The 18,172-nt window shown below is 39.3% G+C and overlaps 1 protein-coding gene across 1 annotated transcript in view; it reads left to right on the top strand.

Annotated features, from left to right (window-relative positions):
* The window catches only part of LYST (lysosomal trafficking regulator), a 127,772-nt gene that overhangs the window by 60,573 nt on the left and 49,027 nt on the right, over nt 1–18,172 (top strand). The window contains exons 24-31 of the mRNA XM_090263455.1: nt 1,273–1,442; nt 2,717–2,947; nt 3,594–3,760; nt 4,604–4,756; nt 10,822–10,983; nt 11,831–12,022; nt 14,107–14,285; nt 15,854–16,060. Of these exons, the coding sequence (XP_090119581.1) occupies nt 1,273–1,442; nt 2,717–2,947; nt 3,594–3,760; nt 4,604–4,756; nt 10,822–10,983; nt 11,831–12,022; nt 14,107–14,285; nt 15,854–16,060 (1,461 nt within the window). The remainder of the gene's footprint in view (nt 1–1,272; nt 1,443–2,716; nt 2,948–3,593; nt 3,761–4,603; nt 4,757–10,821; nt 10,984–11,830; nt 12,023–14,106; nt 14,286–15,853; nt 16,061–18,172) is intronic.

Raw genomic sequence — 18,172 nt, 5'->3', positions numbered from 1 at the left:
ATAATTACCTTTTTAGTTTATTTGTTAACTTGTTGTTTTAATCTCTCACCCTGAAATATAAGTTCCATGAGGGTAGGCACCTTGTGTCTGGTATATAGTAGGTGCTACATAAATAAATACAGACAAATACATAGATGTAGGATATTGTTTAATCACTTGCAGTTCAACCCAGTATTTATTGAGCTTCCAGTTCATGTGCAAAACATTGGGCTAGTTGCTATGGGGAATCTAAAGGGGGATAATATAAGCCCATACATTCAAGGAGTTTATAGTCCAGTGAAGGAGAGAGACTATACCAACCAAGCAAAATGTAAGGACTTCTGTTATGAGTGTTTCAGTGGCGGCATTAATAAGGAAGAGCGGGAACATAGGAAAAGAAATTAATTCTGATGGGGGAGCCAGGGAAGATTTCATGCAAAAGGTGTATTTTGTATTATGCGGTGAACTTAGAAAGCTTTTTAAGTAGGGCAGTAAATAGATGTGTGTTTTGGGAAGAGTTGTGGTCCTGTGAGGGAGTCACTGTGGGAAGAAAGGTGGCAGTTTGCTCTGAGCAGGCTAGCACAGTAGTCCGGGGAGAAGGATGAGTTTCTAATCTGGGGAAGTGGGAATTCAGAAGACGAGCAGATTGGAGATACATTGGCTGTAACTGAGCAGTGGTACCTTCATAATTACACATGGGGACTCAGGACAAGAAAGGGTTAGCCCTGAAGCCTAGGAGGACGGTGCTACTGTGCTGTAAGAATGAACCATGGAAGAGGTGAGTTTGGAAAGAAGACTAATTAATTTGGTTTTACATGCATTGGTGTTTAAGATGCTGGGGAAGGGGGGAAGTGTAGGCGTGTGCCTATGACAAATAATCTGTCAAGAAGTCTAGAAACAGAGGTCTAGGCACACACACATGCACGTGTACGCATGCACTTGCAGAGAGAACACAAAACAGTGTCGACTAATTTTTTTTCCTTCAGAATTAGGCACAAATATTCTACATATACTTGACTGAGGCTGCCAATTTGTCAGATGTCCATGTTCAGCTAAAAAGCTAGTTTTCCTGTCATATATGTATTAAAATCTCCCAGGTAGAGTCATTTTTAACATTTTGTAGTGGTCAGAGACAAAGTTTATTTTGTTTTGCTATAGAGGTGGCATTTTTTGAGCATTCTGTGTGTATGCACATGAAATTAAACAACTTACAAATACAAATATTATAACTGATTAGTATACATTATATACAATTTTAATATGTTATCTAAATTGTCTTAATTTCTTCCTTAGCTATTAGATGTGTATTTTAGTAGAGCATCTAAGGAACAAAAAGATAAGTTTCTGAAGAATCGTGGCTTTTCCTTGCTAGCCAACCAGCTATATCTTCATCGGGGAACTCGGGAACTGTTAGAGAGCTTCATAGAAATGCTCTTTGGTCGACATATTGGCCTTGATGAAGAGTAAGTGAGTTCTTCCTCTCGCATAACAGGATCGTTTGTCTTAAATGTAAAATTTAAGAAACTGGCTCTTAACAAAGTTATGTGGTCACTTTTAGAAAAAATCTGCTAGAAGTCATTCTCCATGTGAATCAACTTATTATTTTCCATGTGATATTCTTTCTAATAAAACTTTTTCCTTTGTATTTCATTCATTAGCTAGAGACCCAGAAACATAAGTGCTGCATCAGATGAAAGTGAGAGTTACGATTAGATGTCTGGTATCAACAGGAGAAGGTTATTAACAGAAAGGTGACTCACGTGTCCTCAGCAGCAGATTACCGAGTGATCCGTGGAGAAGCTCCTCTGCCCTTGGGGCCTGCAGGTCATCTAGGGGAAGAGCCGGTTCCTCACCTGGAATTCCTGGTGTCCTGGTTACTGAGCTCTGATCCTAGCATAATGCTGAAGGATTAGCAGATGTGCACAAAGATAAAAGAATGTTTTCTCCCAAAACAGAAGTTTGACAAGAAAGATAAATTATTACTTCTGTCTATGATAGAAATGAGTGTTTCATTATTATTATTATTATTAAGTTTCTGCTACTTATTATTAAGTAGACCAATTTAGACCTTGAGAAATTCAGTTATTGTGGTCGGGACAGCAGTACTTTTCATTTGCGGACAGCTTTTGGCCCTTTCAAAGTGATTCTGCACTATCTCAGTTGATTCTTGAAATAGCCTGGAGGAAGAACAGGCAGACTGATTCTTGAAATAGCCTGGAGGAAGAACAGGCAGACATCACCACCCGTACTTGACAGATAAGGGCAATGAGACACAAAACGCTTGAATAGTTTCCCTCCCTGACAGGCAAATAGTATTGAGACTATAGCTCAAGACCTCTTGCTAGACCTCTCTTTTCTAGTCCAGTCTGTCAAATTCTATGTAAAATAGTAATAATTATTACTATTACTGTACATGTGTTATATAGACCCCCAAAGCAGGGGTTCTTGGACACCTAAGGAGCCAATGGATGAATTAAAGTGAGTAATTTACAACCAAAAATTGTTTATATGTTTCATTTGTATGTTTGTGTTTTTACTTGGGACATACTTTTAACAACATCTTTTATCTTATCTTTGGAGGGGTCTATCATCTAAAAAAAGGTTAGCAATCCTTATTCTCCAAAGTTCTTTTTTATAGCCTCAAAATCAGGTTAAAATGGTCCATATGCAATCATTGTTTCTTATTTCATGGTTAAGTGCTTCTAATGTGCTCTTAACTATGTATTATTTATTATAGATTTGATCTGGAAGATGTGAAAAACATGGAACTGTTTCAGAAGTGGGCTGTCATTCCTGTTCTGGGACTGATAGAGACCTCTCTATATGACCACACGCTCTTGCATACTGCCCTCCTTTTTCTCCTCCGAATATTAAATGCTTGTTCTAAGGTAGCAGATATGTTGCTGGATAATGGTCTTCTCTATGTGTTATGTAATACAGTAGCAGCCCTGAATGGACTGGAAAAGAAGTAAGTTTTAAATCATTATTTAAAACTACATCTGATAAATACTTTGGAAAGGGAACTGTCCTACCAAACCGATTAAGTTAGATTAAATTTGGAGGGGGCTTATCTTCCATCATCTTCAACAAAGTTAGGTTAAAAGAAGGCATTTAGCCCTGGCCGGTGTGGCTCAGTAGGTTGGGCATTGTCCCGTGGACCGAAAGATTGCAGTTTCAATTCTCAGTCAGAGCACAAGCCTAGGTTGTGGGTTTGGTCCCCATTTGGGGCAACTAGGAAGGGCAACCAGTCTATGTTTCTCTCTCACATCAGTGTTTCTCTTCCTCTCTTTATTCTTCCTTTCCCCTCTCTCTAAAATTAAAAAAAAAAAAAGAGAGGAGGTGCTTGTACAACCTACTTTTAGGTAGCTCTGTTGTTACATTTACCACCATTTACTATTTATAGTTATCCCTACTTACCTGGTTCTCTGTAAGACAAACTTTTTGACAAGAATCAAAGCTTGTCTTCCTATATCTATTTCCAACATGCAATTTGTATTACCTACCATAGACTAATCATGAGTAAATATTGAATGAATGTATGCATTAATGACTGCTGGTAGAACAAGAATTTCAACCAGTTCTCTTTGCCTTAAATTATTTTTCTTTTTCTTTAGCATTCCTTTGAATGAATACAAATTGCTTGCTTGTGATATACAGCAACTTTTCGTAGCCGTTACAATTCATGCCTGCAGTTCCTCGGGCTCACAGTATTTTAGAGTTATTGAAGACCTTATTGTATTGCTTGGATATCTTCAAAATAGCAAAAACAAGAGGACGCAAAGTAAGATTTAATTTAGTTTGGGGGGAATTGTATAGTAGCCAAAAATGTTCTTTGAACCTAATCTCTTCCTTCTTGGAAAGTTTATACTTAATTTTGTGATGATATCTATCAGTTTCAAAGTGATGTCTCTATGTAATTAGTAGCAGGCAATGTATTAAAAGAAGCTGCTGATTTTTCTTACCAAATAGAATTAAAAGACTTATGTTGAATAATAATGCCCTTTTGTTTTCTTTAATACAAATATTAAAGTGAATATGAAACAGAAAGTGGGAGAATTTCTGGTCCAGCTTTTGCCTTATATATTAAAAAACTTACTCTTTAAAACTATTACATAAAATGAAATAAATTTGTGGGCTAGTATTTTATAGTGATCATTTGAAAATTGGCTTTAAAACTGCTTTTAAAGGGAGTTAAAAAATGTTTATTACCATCAAGAACCCATGTTGATTAAAAATTTTTAATTTAGCTCTGGCTGGTGTGGCTCAGCTGGTTGGAACATTGTCCTGTAACCAAAATGTTGTGGGTTCAATTTTCAGTGATGGCACATGACTATGTTGAGGGTTTGATCCACAGTTTGGGCACGGTCCAGGTGCATGCGATCCCTGGTCCCAGCACGTATGGGAGGCAACCAATCAGTTCTTCTCTATCACATCGATGTTCCTCTCTCCCCCTTCCTCTCTCTCTAAAAGCAGTGAAAAATGTCCTTGGGTCTGGATAAAAGTAAAATAAAAATTTTTATGTATTCTAATAAAACATTATCAACAGTTTAGATATTGCATGAATATAAAAATCAAAATTGACAACCACATAGCTTGCAAACATTCTAGTCCCTGCTCTTTTTAGGTATGGCTGTCGCACTGCAGTTCAGAGTTCTCCAGGCTGCTATGGAGTTTATAAGGACCACTGCAAACCATGACTCGGAAAACCTTACAAGTCCCTTCCAGTTACCTTCTGCTCCCCCTCATACACTGTCTCAAAAGCGGAAGAGCATTGCTGGTGAGTAATGGAGAAGCATTGTCATAATTATGAGTTGTAGGTAGTAGCTTGGCTTTCCTATATTTGGATGCCATTTGCATTTTTAAATACTACTAGCTTAAAAACTTAAGCTATAAAATTTGAGAAAGTTTTCCTTCCAGAAGAAGCTGCTCACTGCTTCTTGGTTCTCTTCTCATTTAATTATCTCTTAAGCACCTACTATGTGCTAAGCACTGAATTAGATGTTGAAGATACAGTGATTTAAAGAACAGCACAGAAATCAGTCCTTGAAAAGATTATAAAATAGTAGAAAATGGTAGGAAGTAGGACTGAGACTATAACAGGGCAACCAATTTATCAGGAAGTAGGGAAGTGTCTGAGGAGGTGAGATTTAAATATGGACAGAAAGGAGTTCGCAAGGGAGAGGGCCAGAGGGTGGGTGTCTCGGGCAGAGTGATGGCGCACATGAGGGCGCCGAGGCAGGGCAAGCCAGGCTTGCTCAGAAGCGAAAGGAGCCATTGGCTGGGGTGGAGCTGGGTGAGGGACACGGGAGAGGCTGTCTGCCGGCAGGCGCCAGTGCCTGTGGTCATACTGGCTGTGCCACAGGGTCCAGACTTCATCCTAATGGATGTCAGCAAAGGTGTGAAATACATGGCATGACCGACTCAGATTTTCATTTGTGAAGACCGCTGAGGCTCCTGTGTGGAGCGTGGATAAGGGGAGAGCAGCAGAGGCAGTTGGGGGCCCAGGCAGGAGGTGATGGTGGCTGACAAGTGGTTAGAACGCATGTGACGTCAGGGCTTGCTTTAACTTGGCACAAAGCATCAAATAATAATCATTGGTATGGTTAGACTTCCTTATGTTTCCACAAAATTCGCTATGGATCTTATACACATGATCCAGAAAGATAGCATAAAACACCCCCCACACACACACATTGAATCTATATAGTACACACACATATGCATACATGTATGTTTGAATACTGGATATACATGTATACACACATGCATCTCCAGTCAGAGTCCTTGGGGGAAATTGTTTGAGCTTCAATCACCCTTGAGTCTTAAGGGCTTTTCAATCCAGATATTTCACATGTGACACTCCTTCACTCTGTTCAGATCTTTGCCAGATTTTAAAACCGTATGAAAAGAGACTCATCTGGAGAGAAAACTATTAAATATACATTGTATTGCAGTAGTATGTTTAGATTATGCTGAAAATAGCTTATGTAAACCAAACTTCTAAACACCCACATTTCCCTCTCCAGCCTCCCTTAATTAGAAGCTGGAGTTGGAGCTGGCTTCCCAGTTGTACCTCTTGTCCCAGCTAGAATTTCATTTACGCCACGTCTGGCAGTAGTGCTCAGCTTTCTTTTTATTTATTTATTTACCGTATATTTTATTGATTATGTTGTTACAGTTGTCCCAATTTCTTTTCCCTTTGCTCCCCTCTGTCCAGTAATCCCCTTCCCCCCAGCAATCCCACTCCTCTTAGTTCATGTCCATGGGTCATGCATATAAGTTCTTTGGCTTCACACTTTCCTGTATTATTAACTTCCACTTGTCTGTTTTTTAAAACCTGCACCATTTCTCCCTCTTCTCCCTCCCAGCTGATAACCCTCCATATGATCCCCATACCTGTGATTCTATTCTATGGTTTGCTTAGTTTAAAAATTTTTTTTGATTCTTTTGTTGATAGTTCAGAGTTTGTTGTCATTTTCATGTTCATAGTTTTGATCCTCTTTTTATTAAATGAGTCCCTTTAACATTTCATGTAATAATGGCTTGGTGATGATGAACTCCTTTAGCTTTACCTTGTTTGGGAAGCACTTTATCTGTCTTCCATTCTAAATGATAGCTTTGCTGGATAGAGTGCTTTTGGTTGTAGGTCCTTGCTTTTCATCACATTGAATACTTCTTGCCAGTCCCTTCTTGCCTGCAAAGTTTCTTTTGAGAAATCAGTTGATAGCCTTATAGGCACCCCTTTGTAGGTAACTCTTTTTTTCTCTTGCTGCTTTTAATATTCTCTCTTTATCTTTAACCTTTGGCATTTTAATTATGATGTGTCTTGGTGTGGTCCTCTTTGGGTCTAGCTTGTTTGGGACTTTCTGTGTTTCCTGGACTTGTATGTCTATTTCCTTCACCAAATTTGGGAAGTTTTTCTTCATTATTTTTTCACATAAGTTTTCAGTTTCTTGATCTTCCTCTTCTCCTTCTGGCACCCCTATGATTTAGATGTTGGCATGTTTAAAGTTTTCCCAGAGGTTTCTAAGCCCCTCCTCTTTTTTTTCAATTCTTGTTTCCTCATTCTGTACTGGTTGATTGTTTATTTCTTATGTTCCAAATCATTGATTTGAACCCCAGTTTTCTTCCCTTCACCATTGGTTTTGTGTGGATTTTCCTATGTTTCACTTAGCATAGCCTTCAGTCTTTCCCTTATGTGTTTACCATACTTCAGCCTATCTGTCAAACCTGTGGGCATCTTTATCACCAGTGTTTTGAACTCTGCATTTGTTAGGTTGGCTATCTACTTGTCACTTAGTTCTGTCACTGGAACCTTGATTTGTTCCCTCTTTGGGCCACATTTCTCTCTCTCCTCATCTTGACAAGCTTCTATGTTCGCCTCTGAGTTTTTGATAGAGCTGTCGCGCCTATTACGTTGTAAGGGGCGGAGCCTTAGGTATTCATCAGAATGGGTGACCTGTTTCACCACGTTGTGGCGCTGTATGTTGGGGAGGGGTCTGAAAGGGAACAATGCTGCTTGCTCAGCACTTGCCCCTTTTCCAGGCACTTCTCCCACTTCCCCTATGGGACTGGCGCCCCTCTAGCTGTTGTCCTGGTTGTGGTTCCCAGAGTGAGTGGGTCTGCGGACATTCTAGGACCATGGGGGCCCTTTAAACAAGCGGACTCTGCTGAGAGACTGACAGTTTCTTCCTCTGTCACAACCCCACTGGTTTGCACAGTTAGAAGCAATGAGGCTTGATTTTCCCTGGTGCTGGGATGTGAGCTGCTAGGTCCAGTGAGGAGCTGGGAACACTCCCCAGGTATCCCTCCTGACTTTAAAACGTGTGACTGCGCCTTCTGCCAGCCTGCCACTGTCGCTGCTGCTGCCGTCACCACACCGTGTCCTCTCTGCCTTGGCTCCGCCCCTCCTACCTGTCTGGATGAGTATTTCTTCTTTATATCTTTGTTGTTGGCCTTCCGTGCAGCTCGGTTTTCTGGAACTTCTGGTTGTTTCTAGTTTTGAGGTAGTTGTATTTCTTCTTAGTTGTGGACGGACTCACAGCGTGTCTGTCAACGCCTCCATCTTGGTCGGAAGTCTTCTGCTCAGCTTTCTACATGCCAGATGATGACTTCTGGAGTGCCTCTCCTTTGCAGGACTCCGTATGCAGTCAGAAACTGTTAGGTGGAACCACCATCTGTGACATGGGTGCCTTTACCACTTCCTTCCCTGCTGCTCTCTCCTCCTCCGCCTTGTCCCTCGTCACTGGTGGAGCGTCCCACTGCTCAGGGCCAAGGCCTGTGCTTGTCCCCCAGTTGCTTGCTGTTGCTCTGTGACTTCTCCAGTACACCGCCCTCTGTCTCTTCAGATACTAGCATTTTTATCACCTTGAGCTTCAGCCCTGCCTAGCTTCAAGTTTATTTATTATTTGTTTGAGTCATTTTAAAGTGGGTAACGGACTTTTAGTCCTTTCTCTAAGACATTCTTTTTTTCTCCTGACTTTCCTGGCCACTTCTCCTGCACCGTATTTTTCACTTTGTCATGCAGTTGCCATCAACATATGAGGCTTACAGACCCTACCAACCTTGAGCTTGATAAAAGATATTAAAACACAAGAGGTCCAGGCTCCTCATTTAACAAATCAACTGACACCAAGAATAACAGGCTGCTGGAACAGCAACATCTACACTCCTCCTTCTGAGTCCTATACCAACTATGTCACTCACACCCACACTCCCCCGTGTCCTACACCAGCCATATCACTCACACCCACACTCCCCTCTGAGTCCTTTCACAGCTACACTTCTTTTTGTGACCTATACCAGCTGCATCAGTCACACCAGGTCCGGCAGATCTCTAGGACCTGTCTATTTAGATCTCTCTAAAGATGTTTCCTATTTAAGAACAACCTTTATTAAAATATATCTGAGTCCTGTCACAAAATGCCACTTCATATGTGTTAAGTCACTGCTGTTTAATCCCTTGCATGTTGTTTTACACATGTATTCAGGAAAGACTTTGTTCTACTTGTTCACTGTCCGTGAAAGTTATTGTCAAATATATTGGCTTTCCATACTGGGGGTACGAAAGAGTCAAACCCTGCAGTCCCTCTGCTCTGGGCACTGTGGTTCTGAAGCCACCAAGTCCATTAGTCATGATATGAAAGTGACCAAGGGGTTTCTATTGCCCTTGTGTCCCTTGTGTAGATGATGGCCTGTTCCTGTAAAACAAGCTCTCTCATTGGTGTGGGGGTGGCTTCTTTCTAAACAGACTCATTTGGCATGTATTGAAAACTGCTGAGGCAAGTGACGCCTCCAGCCCCACTGCCACCCCATGCACCTCCAGCAGGACTTGCGGGGACAGCCAGCAGCTAGAGCTTCTGTTCAGGTCATGCCAGGGTCTCTGATTACAGACGATCTCCTCAGCCTAGGAGGCAGGATGTCCGTGTGTCGGACGGAGTGCCCTTAGCCGCACTGTCCTCAGTTCCCCGTGCTCAGGTCTCGTCCTGGAGGTGCCCGGTGCTATCTGATGCAGGGCCAGCCTTGTGACTGGCTCACACGCGCCATTCTTCTGCTCAGCGGCCCACGTTCCCTGCTACCCAGTGAACAGGGCACCCGTTCCTTTGCCTCGGCGTGGTTTTTGGTACAGAGGTATAGAAGGGAAAATGTAATTTTGCCTTGGCAGCGTGGTATTCTACTCTCTGTAAACTGACTTCTATTTCTAATCAGTATATTATAGACATCCTTCCATATATTATCAATATTCTTTATGTTTGATGAATACATAATAATGTTATATTGACTTGCCATGATTGTCTTTCCTAACCTTCATCAATAAACAAAGGTGGTTTTTGTATTCGTTCGTTTTGCTGTTATAAGCAGGGTAGCAGTGTACATTCTTTTATATGTTTTCTAATGTTTATCAGTATGAAAAACTACACATCACCTTGATACATGAATGTGGAGGTAGGCGTTAGGGCATTATTTAAAGGGATACACATAAATTTAAACTGTCATAAATATATGTGTGTATATATATAAATATTGTTATGAATTCCTTTATATTTCAACCACTAATAACACTGCCAACTATTAACGACTTTTGATTCCTTGTATGAGATAAGCATTGTGTTTTGTGGCCACTATTTTATTTAATCTACAGAACAATCATCTTTATTCTTCCAACCATCAGCCACATTTATTGAGCATTAGCCATGTACCAGTTATCATCTTACCTGCTCTCATGGAATTTACATTTTCCTGGAGAAAATGATCAGTAAACCTTTAAAGAAATATATTTAATATAGTGTCAGTAGTGACAAATGTCAACCTGTGGGTAAAGCTCTATTTTACTTGCTAGTCCACATTTTACATATGGGGAAACTGAGGCTTAGAAAAAGTGTACCGAGAGCTACGGCAGCTCAGTGAAGCCTCAGCATGAGAGTGGAATCCCCTGCTCTGTCAAGTGCGTGGCACTGCGGAGGCCGTAGCACTGCCTCACGCAGCATCTGGCTGCGTCCCCGGGCCATGGCGCTCGGCTGGAAGCTGTCAGAGAGGCAGACGTTAGGAAGAATCTCCCTGAACTAAGGACATAGTCTGAAATATTATTCTTGACTATATCACAGGTACAAATTTTTTTCTTTTATTTGCTTTTTTTTGTCTCAAAGGTGAGTCTACCCAACAAAATGTATTAACTGATTAAACTACTGATTACCTAAAATAATGGACAATCTAAAATGCTATTAAAATATTTAAATATCTTTCAGGATGAGTCATTAAAACTTATATTGTAGTCACATATAAGTAACGTTTATAAAGACTGTTTATGGAAATTGATATATGTTTTCATAATCTAAAACAAAGGTTCAATTCCAATGAACGGTTCCACTGGTGCTCACCTACCAAGACGCCATTTCCGTTCCTATGGTCAGCTTCCGATGCCCTTCTCCTTCAGTATGTTCCGGCAAGACTCATTCCCCCCACTTTCTCCTGGATCCACTCCCTGTGTGGTACCCCTTGGAGCAGGTGCAGTAATGGTGCTGAAGGCCAGTTCTACCTGTTCAATCTGAGGAGACATTTCTCAGGAAGTGCTTTTGTAGGATTAAATTCCAAGTGATGCATGTGCAGCAAGTCATTGATTAGCAAATCACTGGAACGATATTCACCTTTCTGATCTCACCTTCATCTGACTGATTTCTACTGTCACTATACACACTTTTCAAAACTATTTCCTAAAAATCAAATAGTAATGTTCTATTGATGCCCTGACCGGTGTGGCTCAGTTGGTTGGTTGGGTGTTGTCCAGCAAAGCAAAAGGTCGTGGGTTCAGTTCCCGGTCAGGGCATATGCCTGGGTTGAGGGTTCGTTCCCCAGTTGGGGCACATACAAGAGGCAGCCAATTGATGTTTCTCTTTCATAGTGATGTTTCTCTCCCTGTCTTTCTCCATCTTTTTCCCTCTCTATAAAAATAAATAAATAAAATCTTTAGTAAAAAAATAAAATAAAAATCTGTTGATTATTTTACAATACAAGGAAGTGCAACATTATTTGAAAATATTTTGTCAAAACATTCTGAACTACTTAACCTGTTCCCTTCTAACTCTCGGAGTTTTTGAGGAGACTCAAATTTTGCCAAGTGGTAGCTGTCCTCCTAAGCTATTCTTATTTAGGACTTTGAGAACAGAAGTACTCTTGTACCTCTACAAAGAGGGAGAAACATCACTTTCTCTTAATAAATCTATTTCTTCTGTATAAATTAACTTTGTATTGAATAAGGTTCTTTTCATGTTCTGATGATCAAAAGCTTGCAGCAAAAAGTTTCCTTGATCTTGTTAACCCTCGTATTTGATGTTTTTCATTTATATATTTGAAGGTCCTCGGAAATTTCCCCTTGCTCAAGCTGACTCCCTTCTGTTGAAAATGCGTTCAGTGGCGAGTGATGAACTTCACGTGATGATGCAGCGGAGAATGAGCCAGGAGAACCCCATCCAGGCGACCGAAGCGGAGCTCGCACAGAGACTGCAGAGGCTCACCATTTTGGCCGTTAACAGGATTATTTATCTAGGTAGGACTAGAGAATAAATACGTCCTTGCTCAGATTTTGAATTAAAAGGAAAATAATTTAAGAGGGAACTGAATAGGTTTCCATACTATTAAAAGAATTTATTTGGAAATAATAGTCTTGAATAAAGTTCATTTTTCAATGTGTTAAATGCTGGTCTAGATTGACTTTTTAAACTTTTTCTTGAGGTACAGCAGTTGCTCCTTATCCACGGGGGATATGTTCTAAGACACCCCCCAGTGGATGCCTGAAACCATGGATAGTAATGAACCCCTATATATACTGCTTTTTCCTTTACATACATATCTTCTCGCTTAAAGGAAGCACTTTCCAGCTTCTCTTTGGCGTAGCCAAGTTGCCAGCATCCCTATTCTTGCGCTTTGGGGCCACGATTAAGTAAAATAATGGGGACTTGGACGGAAGCACTGTGATACTGTGACGCTCAATCTGGTAATCAAGAAGGCTACTAGCTAACAGGTGGGGGGCACCTGCAGTGCAGATACATGCTGGGCGAAGGCATGGTTCTCATCCCAGGTGGGGCTGTGGGAGCTGGCAGCACACCACTCAGAACAGTGTGCAGTTTAAAAGTTAGGAATTGTTTATTTCTGCAGTTTTACATGAAATATTTTTAGGCCTCAGTTGATCATGAGTAACTGAAGCTGGGGAAAGCGAAACCACACATAAGGGGTGACTATTGTAATCATGCTAATAGACTCACCTGTAGTTGCTGAGAAATATTACTGAGACCTCAGGTGCCCTTTCTCCAGTTTCCCCCGTGGATTGTGCAGAACCCTGCCCACATCACTACCCGGATATACAGAGTCAAGAACCAGGACGTTTGCACCACCACAAGGGTCCCTATGTTGCCTTTTTGTAGTCACACTCACTTCCTTCCCACTCCCACCCCTCCCTAGTCTCTGGCAACCTCGGATCTGTTCTTCATTCCTGTATTTTCATTATTTCAAAAATGTTATATAAATGAATTTGTACAGAATGTAGCCTTGGCTGTTCTCACTCAGCATAATTTTTTAGAGAGCTGGCCTGGTTGTGATGTTTTTTGTTTTTGCTGAGCAGCGTTCTGTAGTGTGGACGTAGCACGATTTCTTTAGCCATGTACCTGTGGAAAGCTGTCTTGGCTTTTTCCAATTTGGGGCTTTTACAAATAAAGCTGCTATAACACTTACGTGCAGGTTCTGTGTGAACATAAGTCTTCATTTTCCTGGGATAAATGCCCAGAAGCACAATTGTTGGGTTCTGTGGTAGTGTGTTTTCTTCTTGTTAAGAAACTACTGAACTTCCCCAGAGTGACAGCATAATCTTACATGTATGAGTGGTCCGGTTTCTCACATACTCGTAAGTATTTGGAATTGTCACTGTTTTTAATTTTAGCCATTCTGGTATGTATAGTGGTACCACATTGTGGTTTCAATTTGTATTTCCATAGTGGCTAATGATTTATATATTTCTATATAAAATATAATATTTAGAGCAACTACTAAAAAGCTATGCAGAGAAATACACTCAAAAGCACTATAGATAACTCAAAATGGGCTTCTAAGAAATGTGCAAATAACCCCAAGAAGGAAAGAAAAAGAAAACAGTAATTGTTAATTATTAGAAAAATAATAGACCCAAGATTTTAAAAAAACTTCTCTAATTTATGTTTGGGGTAACTGGCACTCAGGCTAAGCTTTGTAATTGAACTGTTTCTATCACTTGCACAACATTCAGGGAGAGCACAGAAGAGAAACAGTTCTGCATGTCCCGCTAATGTGAATATCCCATGGTCTGCGTGTTTGATTTGTACAAGAACCTCATGGCTTTAATAATTCTGCAGTTTAATTCATCTTCATTAATAAAATAAATTTTAAATTTAGAATTGTATGGCTTATCTACGTTTAAATTTCAACACTATTTTAAGTAAGATCACTTTTCTCTAGTATATTCTACAATTAATATACCTACTACACATTTATATTGTGACAACTGAATTTGTAATTACATAGAATATTTTTACCAGCATCATTACATTTGTAGTGGCTAGGTATTAGTGATTTGACTAATTTTTTATTCTTTTTTTAATTCAGAGTTTAATCCAGACATTATTGACATTTTGAGTACTCCAGAAAATGCCACTCAAAGCAAGACCTCAGTTTCCCAGACTGAAATTTCTGAAGAAAATATTCATCATGAACATGTTTCTGCTTTCAATCCATTTCAGAAAGAAATATTCACATACCTGATAGAAGTTTTCAAAGTATCTATTGTAAGTGAATTAATTAAATTAGGAATGTTTATTCACACAAAAAGAGTAGGAGTTTTATGTCTGTATTTTGTTTTCAAAATCATATTTTTACTTTCTTACAGAGTTTTCTGAAACTCAGATAATTTAACTTTTTAATAATGGAGTAATATTTGCTGAGTCAGCCTTTCTGAACTGACTCTGGGTGCAGCATTGGGTTTTAAGTCTGTGGCCTGAAAGTCATTTTCTAATATTATAGTTTAGTGAGAACAAGCCGCATCGGAAAAGAGTTGAGCTTAAGCAAGTTCTGTGAGAGTTTCAATCAATAACCTGTTTTCAAAGTACTTTATTTGTACGTATTTACTCTTGAGTGATTATCATTATGAATTCTTATTAAGTTTAGATATTGGCTGAAACGTACCCAACTGCTTCAGAGTTATACAGAGAATACGGGCGAGTGTCAGGCTCCAGGCGTCATGACTCGCTCGGGTTTCCGTGAGTCACTTACAGTTGACCGCAGGGAACAGATGGGCCGGCACACTCCATGGACACCAAAAGCTCTTAAGTCATGACTCTGCCATCCTCTACATTGAAACGGGGGTTTGGTGTCTGAAGTCTCCACTAGAACTGAGTCCCATTCAATTCACACAGGACCCTCAGGAGTAGGAGTAATCATAGAGCAAATTCCAAAGCTCGGGGTAAACTCAAAAATGTACTGATTTCCGTTTTAAACAGGAGATTTGGTCAGGATTGGGTTATCTGTATCGGGACCACCATTGGAACAGCTGCTTGGGTTATTTGTTAGGGAATACAGGTGGTCAATTTATATGCAGTTCTTACTTTTGACTGTTATGCTCAATATTTTAGTAGTAATTCAAGTCTTTATTATGAATCCTTTCTCTTTTTACCTACCATTGTTCTTTGATGGCTCCTTTTTTTTTTTTTTAAAGTGGTTTAGGACTTCAGTTTCTTCATCCATCCCTCCTTTTAAATTGTGGTAAAATACACATAGCATACAATTAGTGTCTGAACCACTTTTAAGGGTACAGTTTGGTGGCGTTAAGTACATCACATTGTTGTGAAACCATCCCCACCACCCACTTCCAGAGCCTTTTAATCGTCCCAGACGAAAACTGTGTTGATTAAACACTAATTTCCACTCCCCCTCCTCCAGCCCCTATAACCACTATTCTACTTTCCGATCTCTTCTATGAATTTGACTTTCTAGGTGCTTCATATAGATTAATACAATATTGCATGCAACATTTGTCCTTTTGCATGTTGACGCATCATCAGTACTTCATTCCTTTTAAGGCTAAGTAGCATCCCGTTCTGTATGTAGACCACGATTTGTTTATTCATCCATCAATGCGCATTTATATGGTTCCCACCTTTTGGCTATTTTGAACAAAGGTGTACGCCCATCTCTTTTAAACACTATTTATATGGATGTTTATGTCTTTCTAATTTACACTAGCTTAAAAAAAAATCAAGAATTAAACATGTTTCATGATTTTCTTTAGGCCTGTGTTGAGGTTTGTATATTATTACTTAAAAAGTCTGATCCTAATTAATTTCTCTTCTGGTTTAAGGGTTCAGGTAAAACCAGTGGCTCCAAGCAACAGTGGATGAAGATTGTATGGTCTTGTAAGGAAACCTTCCGAATGCAGCTGGGGAGACTGCTTACACATATTGTATCACCAGCCCAGCCTTCACGACAGAGAAAGCAAATATTTGAAATAGTTCATGAACCAAATCATCAAGAAATACTACGAGACTGTCTTAGCCCATCCCTGCAAGTAAGAATCTCAGTATTTCATGTGTAAAAACTATTGGTGAAGTATCAAATTGTACAAAAGAAGAACTGAAATTAAACTATTTAATTGTATAATGCCAAACACTATAAATATAGTTTTCTTACCAAATGTCACCTGGGGTCTTTCTTCAGATGCTCTATACCAGTCTCAATTTGACCTATTTACTTCCCATTCTTTTCCAGTGCTTAAATGAAGGTCTGTATATAAGTTCTTACAAGATCATTTGTAGCTTATTACTAAATCTTAAAGTGTTTTCTTTAAGAACTGTTTGGATCCTTTTTTAAAGCATTATATTATCTATGAAACATCTGTACTGAATAGCTCAAACAACAGTACACATAACATATTTTTAAAATACGTGTAGTAAGTTAAAATAGAAAAATAAAGTTGATCATTTAGAATGATCAAAACCAAAATACCTTTAAAAATTTCACACTGTATAATAAAACCTATCACTTCAAGAATAATAGTTGGAGTTTCAGTGATTACAATCATTTTAGAGAGCTGTTTAGCAGTTTCTTATACAATTAGGCAAACACTTAACCTGTGACCCTAAAATTCCATTTTTAGATATTTACCAAAGAGAAATTAAAATACATGTTTGTGAAAGGACTTGTTCAAAAATATCCATGGCAGCCTTTTTACTAATAGCCAAATACTGGGAATAACCCAAATGTCTATCAACAGGAGATTGTATAGCAAATTGTGATATATTTATACAATAGAGTTTATACAACCACAAAAAAGAACAGACCACTGATATACCTGCCATTATGGATGAAGCTCTAAACATTTCATTGGCAAAAGGGACAACCAAACACAAGAGAGGTTAAGAACAGGCGAAAAGCTAGGGTGGTAGACATTTGCCTCTGAGGAGGAAGCAGTGAAAAGGGGAGCTGATTGGAAAGGAGCATTACAAAACTTTCTGAAGCGATAAACATGCACCTGATCTTATTTTGGGTGTGGTTACATGGGTATTTGTTGATTGGGCATCATCCCACAAAATGAAAGGTCGCTGGATTGATTCCCAGTTGCGGGCTCAGTCTCCAAATGGGGCGTGTACGAGAGGCAACTGATGATGTTTCTCTCTCCCATCGATGTTTCTCTCCCCCATCGATGTTTCTCTCCCTCTCTTTCTCCTGCCTTCTCCTCTTTCTGAAAATAAATAAATAAATAGCTAAAAATAAAAACAGCCTTTTGAGAGCTGAAAATAGACTTTTTTTAGTTTTTTTGCATCAGTCTCCAATCATACCTTTTCTAGTCCCAGGAGCTACAATCTATAAATGATTGACCAGAGGGTGTTAAAATGAGTTATTAGAAACAACTTCAGTGTCTAAATCTTCTGTTTATGTGGTTATTCAGAGTGAATAAAAACATTTCTGATAGCTGTTCAAGGTAATTTTAGAACGTTCCTGAATACTAACTGGAAATATTTTTACAATTATATTAAGAACCTTGCCTTTAAGACACACGTGGAAATATTCCAGTCATTTACCATTTCTCTTTATTTGCCAACTCTTCGGGCCTTTTCCTCGCAGAGCATCTGCTCAGTTTTCTCTTTCGGTCGGGTAGCAGCTGTCTCCCGACTCATTTAAAATGCTGCATTGAAATGAGCTTTGTTATTTTCATCATGCATATGTTCATCTTATGCTTTCAGGAAATGACATGATGTGATTCAGCTGTTAATGTAAATATCACCCAAAATGTAATAGTTTCCAGATCTTGTGTTGACATTTAATACTATTCACAATTTAAAATACCATAAAACCAAATGCAGTGGTATTTGTATCAATGCAAATTTTTTAAAAGTAAAAGTATGCATATTTAACTTGTTGACAGAATTAATGTCTAAATAATACATAATATGCATATAACAATTGGGTATAACTTCTAGAGCATAGAAGGGCCACCTAAAAAATTATGAGTCAAAGCTTGGTGTAGGGTCATGCTAGGAAGGACAGTTGTCACTGCCTTAAGTAACAGCACTCTAATTTTAGTTATAGAGTCTGTTCATAAAAGATTGGCCCTAGCCAACCCTCCTCTGGACACTCACAAGTGCTGAGGTCTCCCTGATTTTAGAGTTCTCCCTAGGGA

The sequence above is a fragment of the Furipterus horrens genome, unplaced genomic scaffold, assembly GCF_987537825.1.
Source record: "Furipterus horrens unplaced genomic scaffold, mFurHor1.1.pri manual_scaffold_15, whole genome shotgun sequence".
Classification (NCBI taxonomy): Eukaryota; Metazoa; Chordata; class Mammalia; order Chiroptera; family Furipteridae; genus Furipterus; species Furipterus horrens.
The sequence above is the reverse complement of the archived record's forward strand: the minus strand, read 5'-3'. Positions and strand labels throughout refer to the sequence as shown.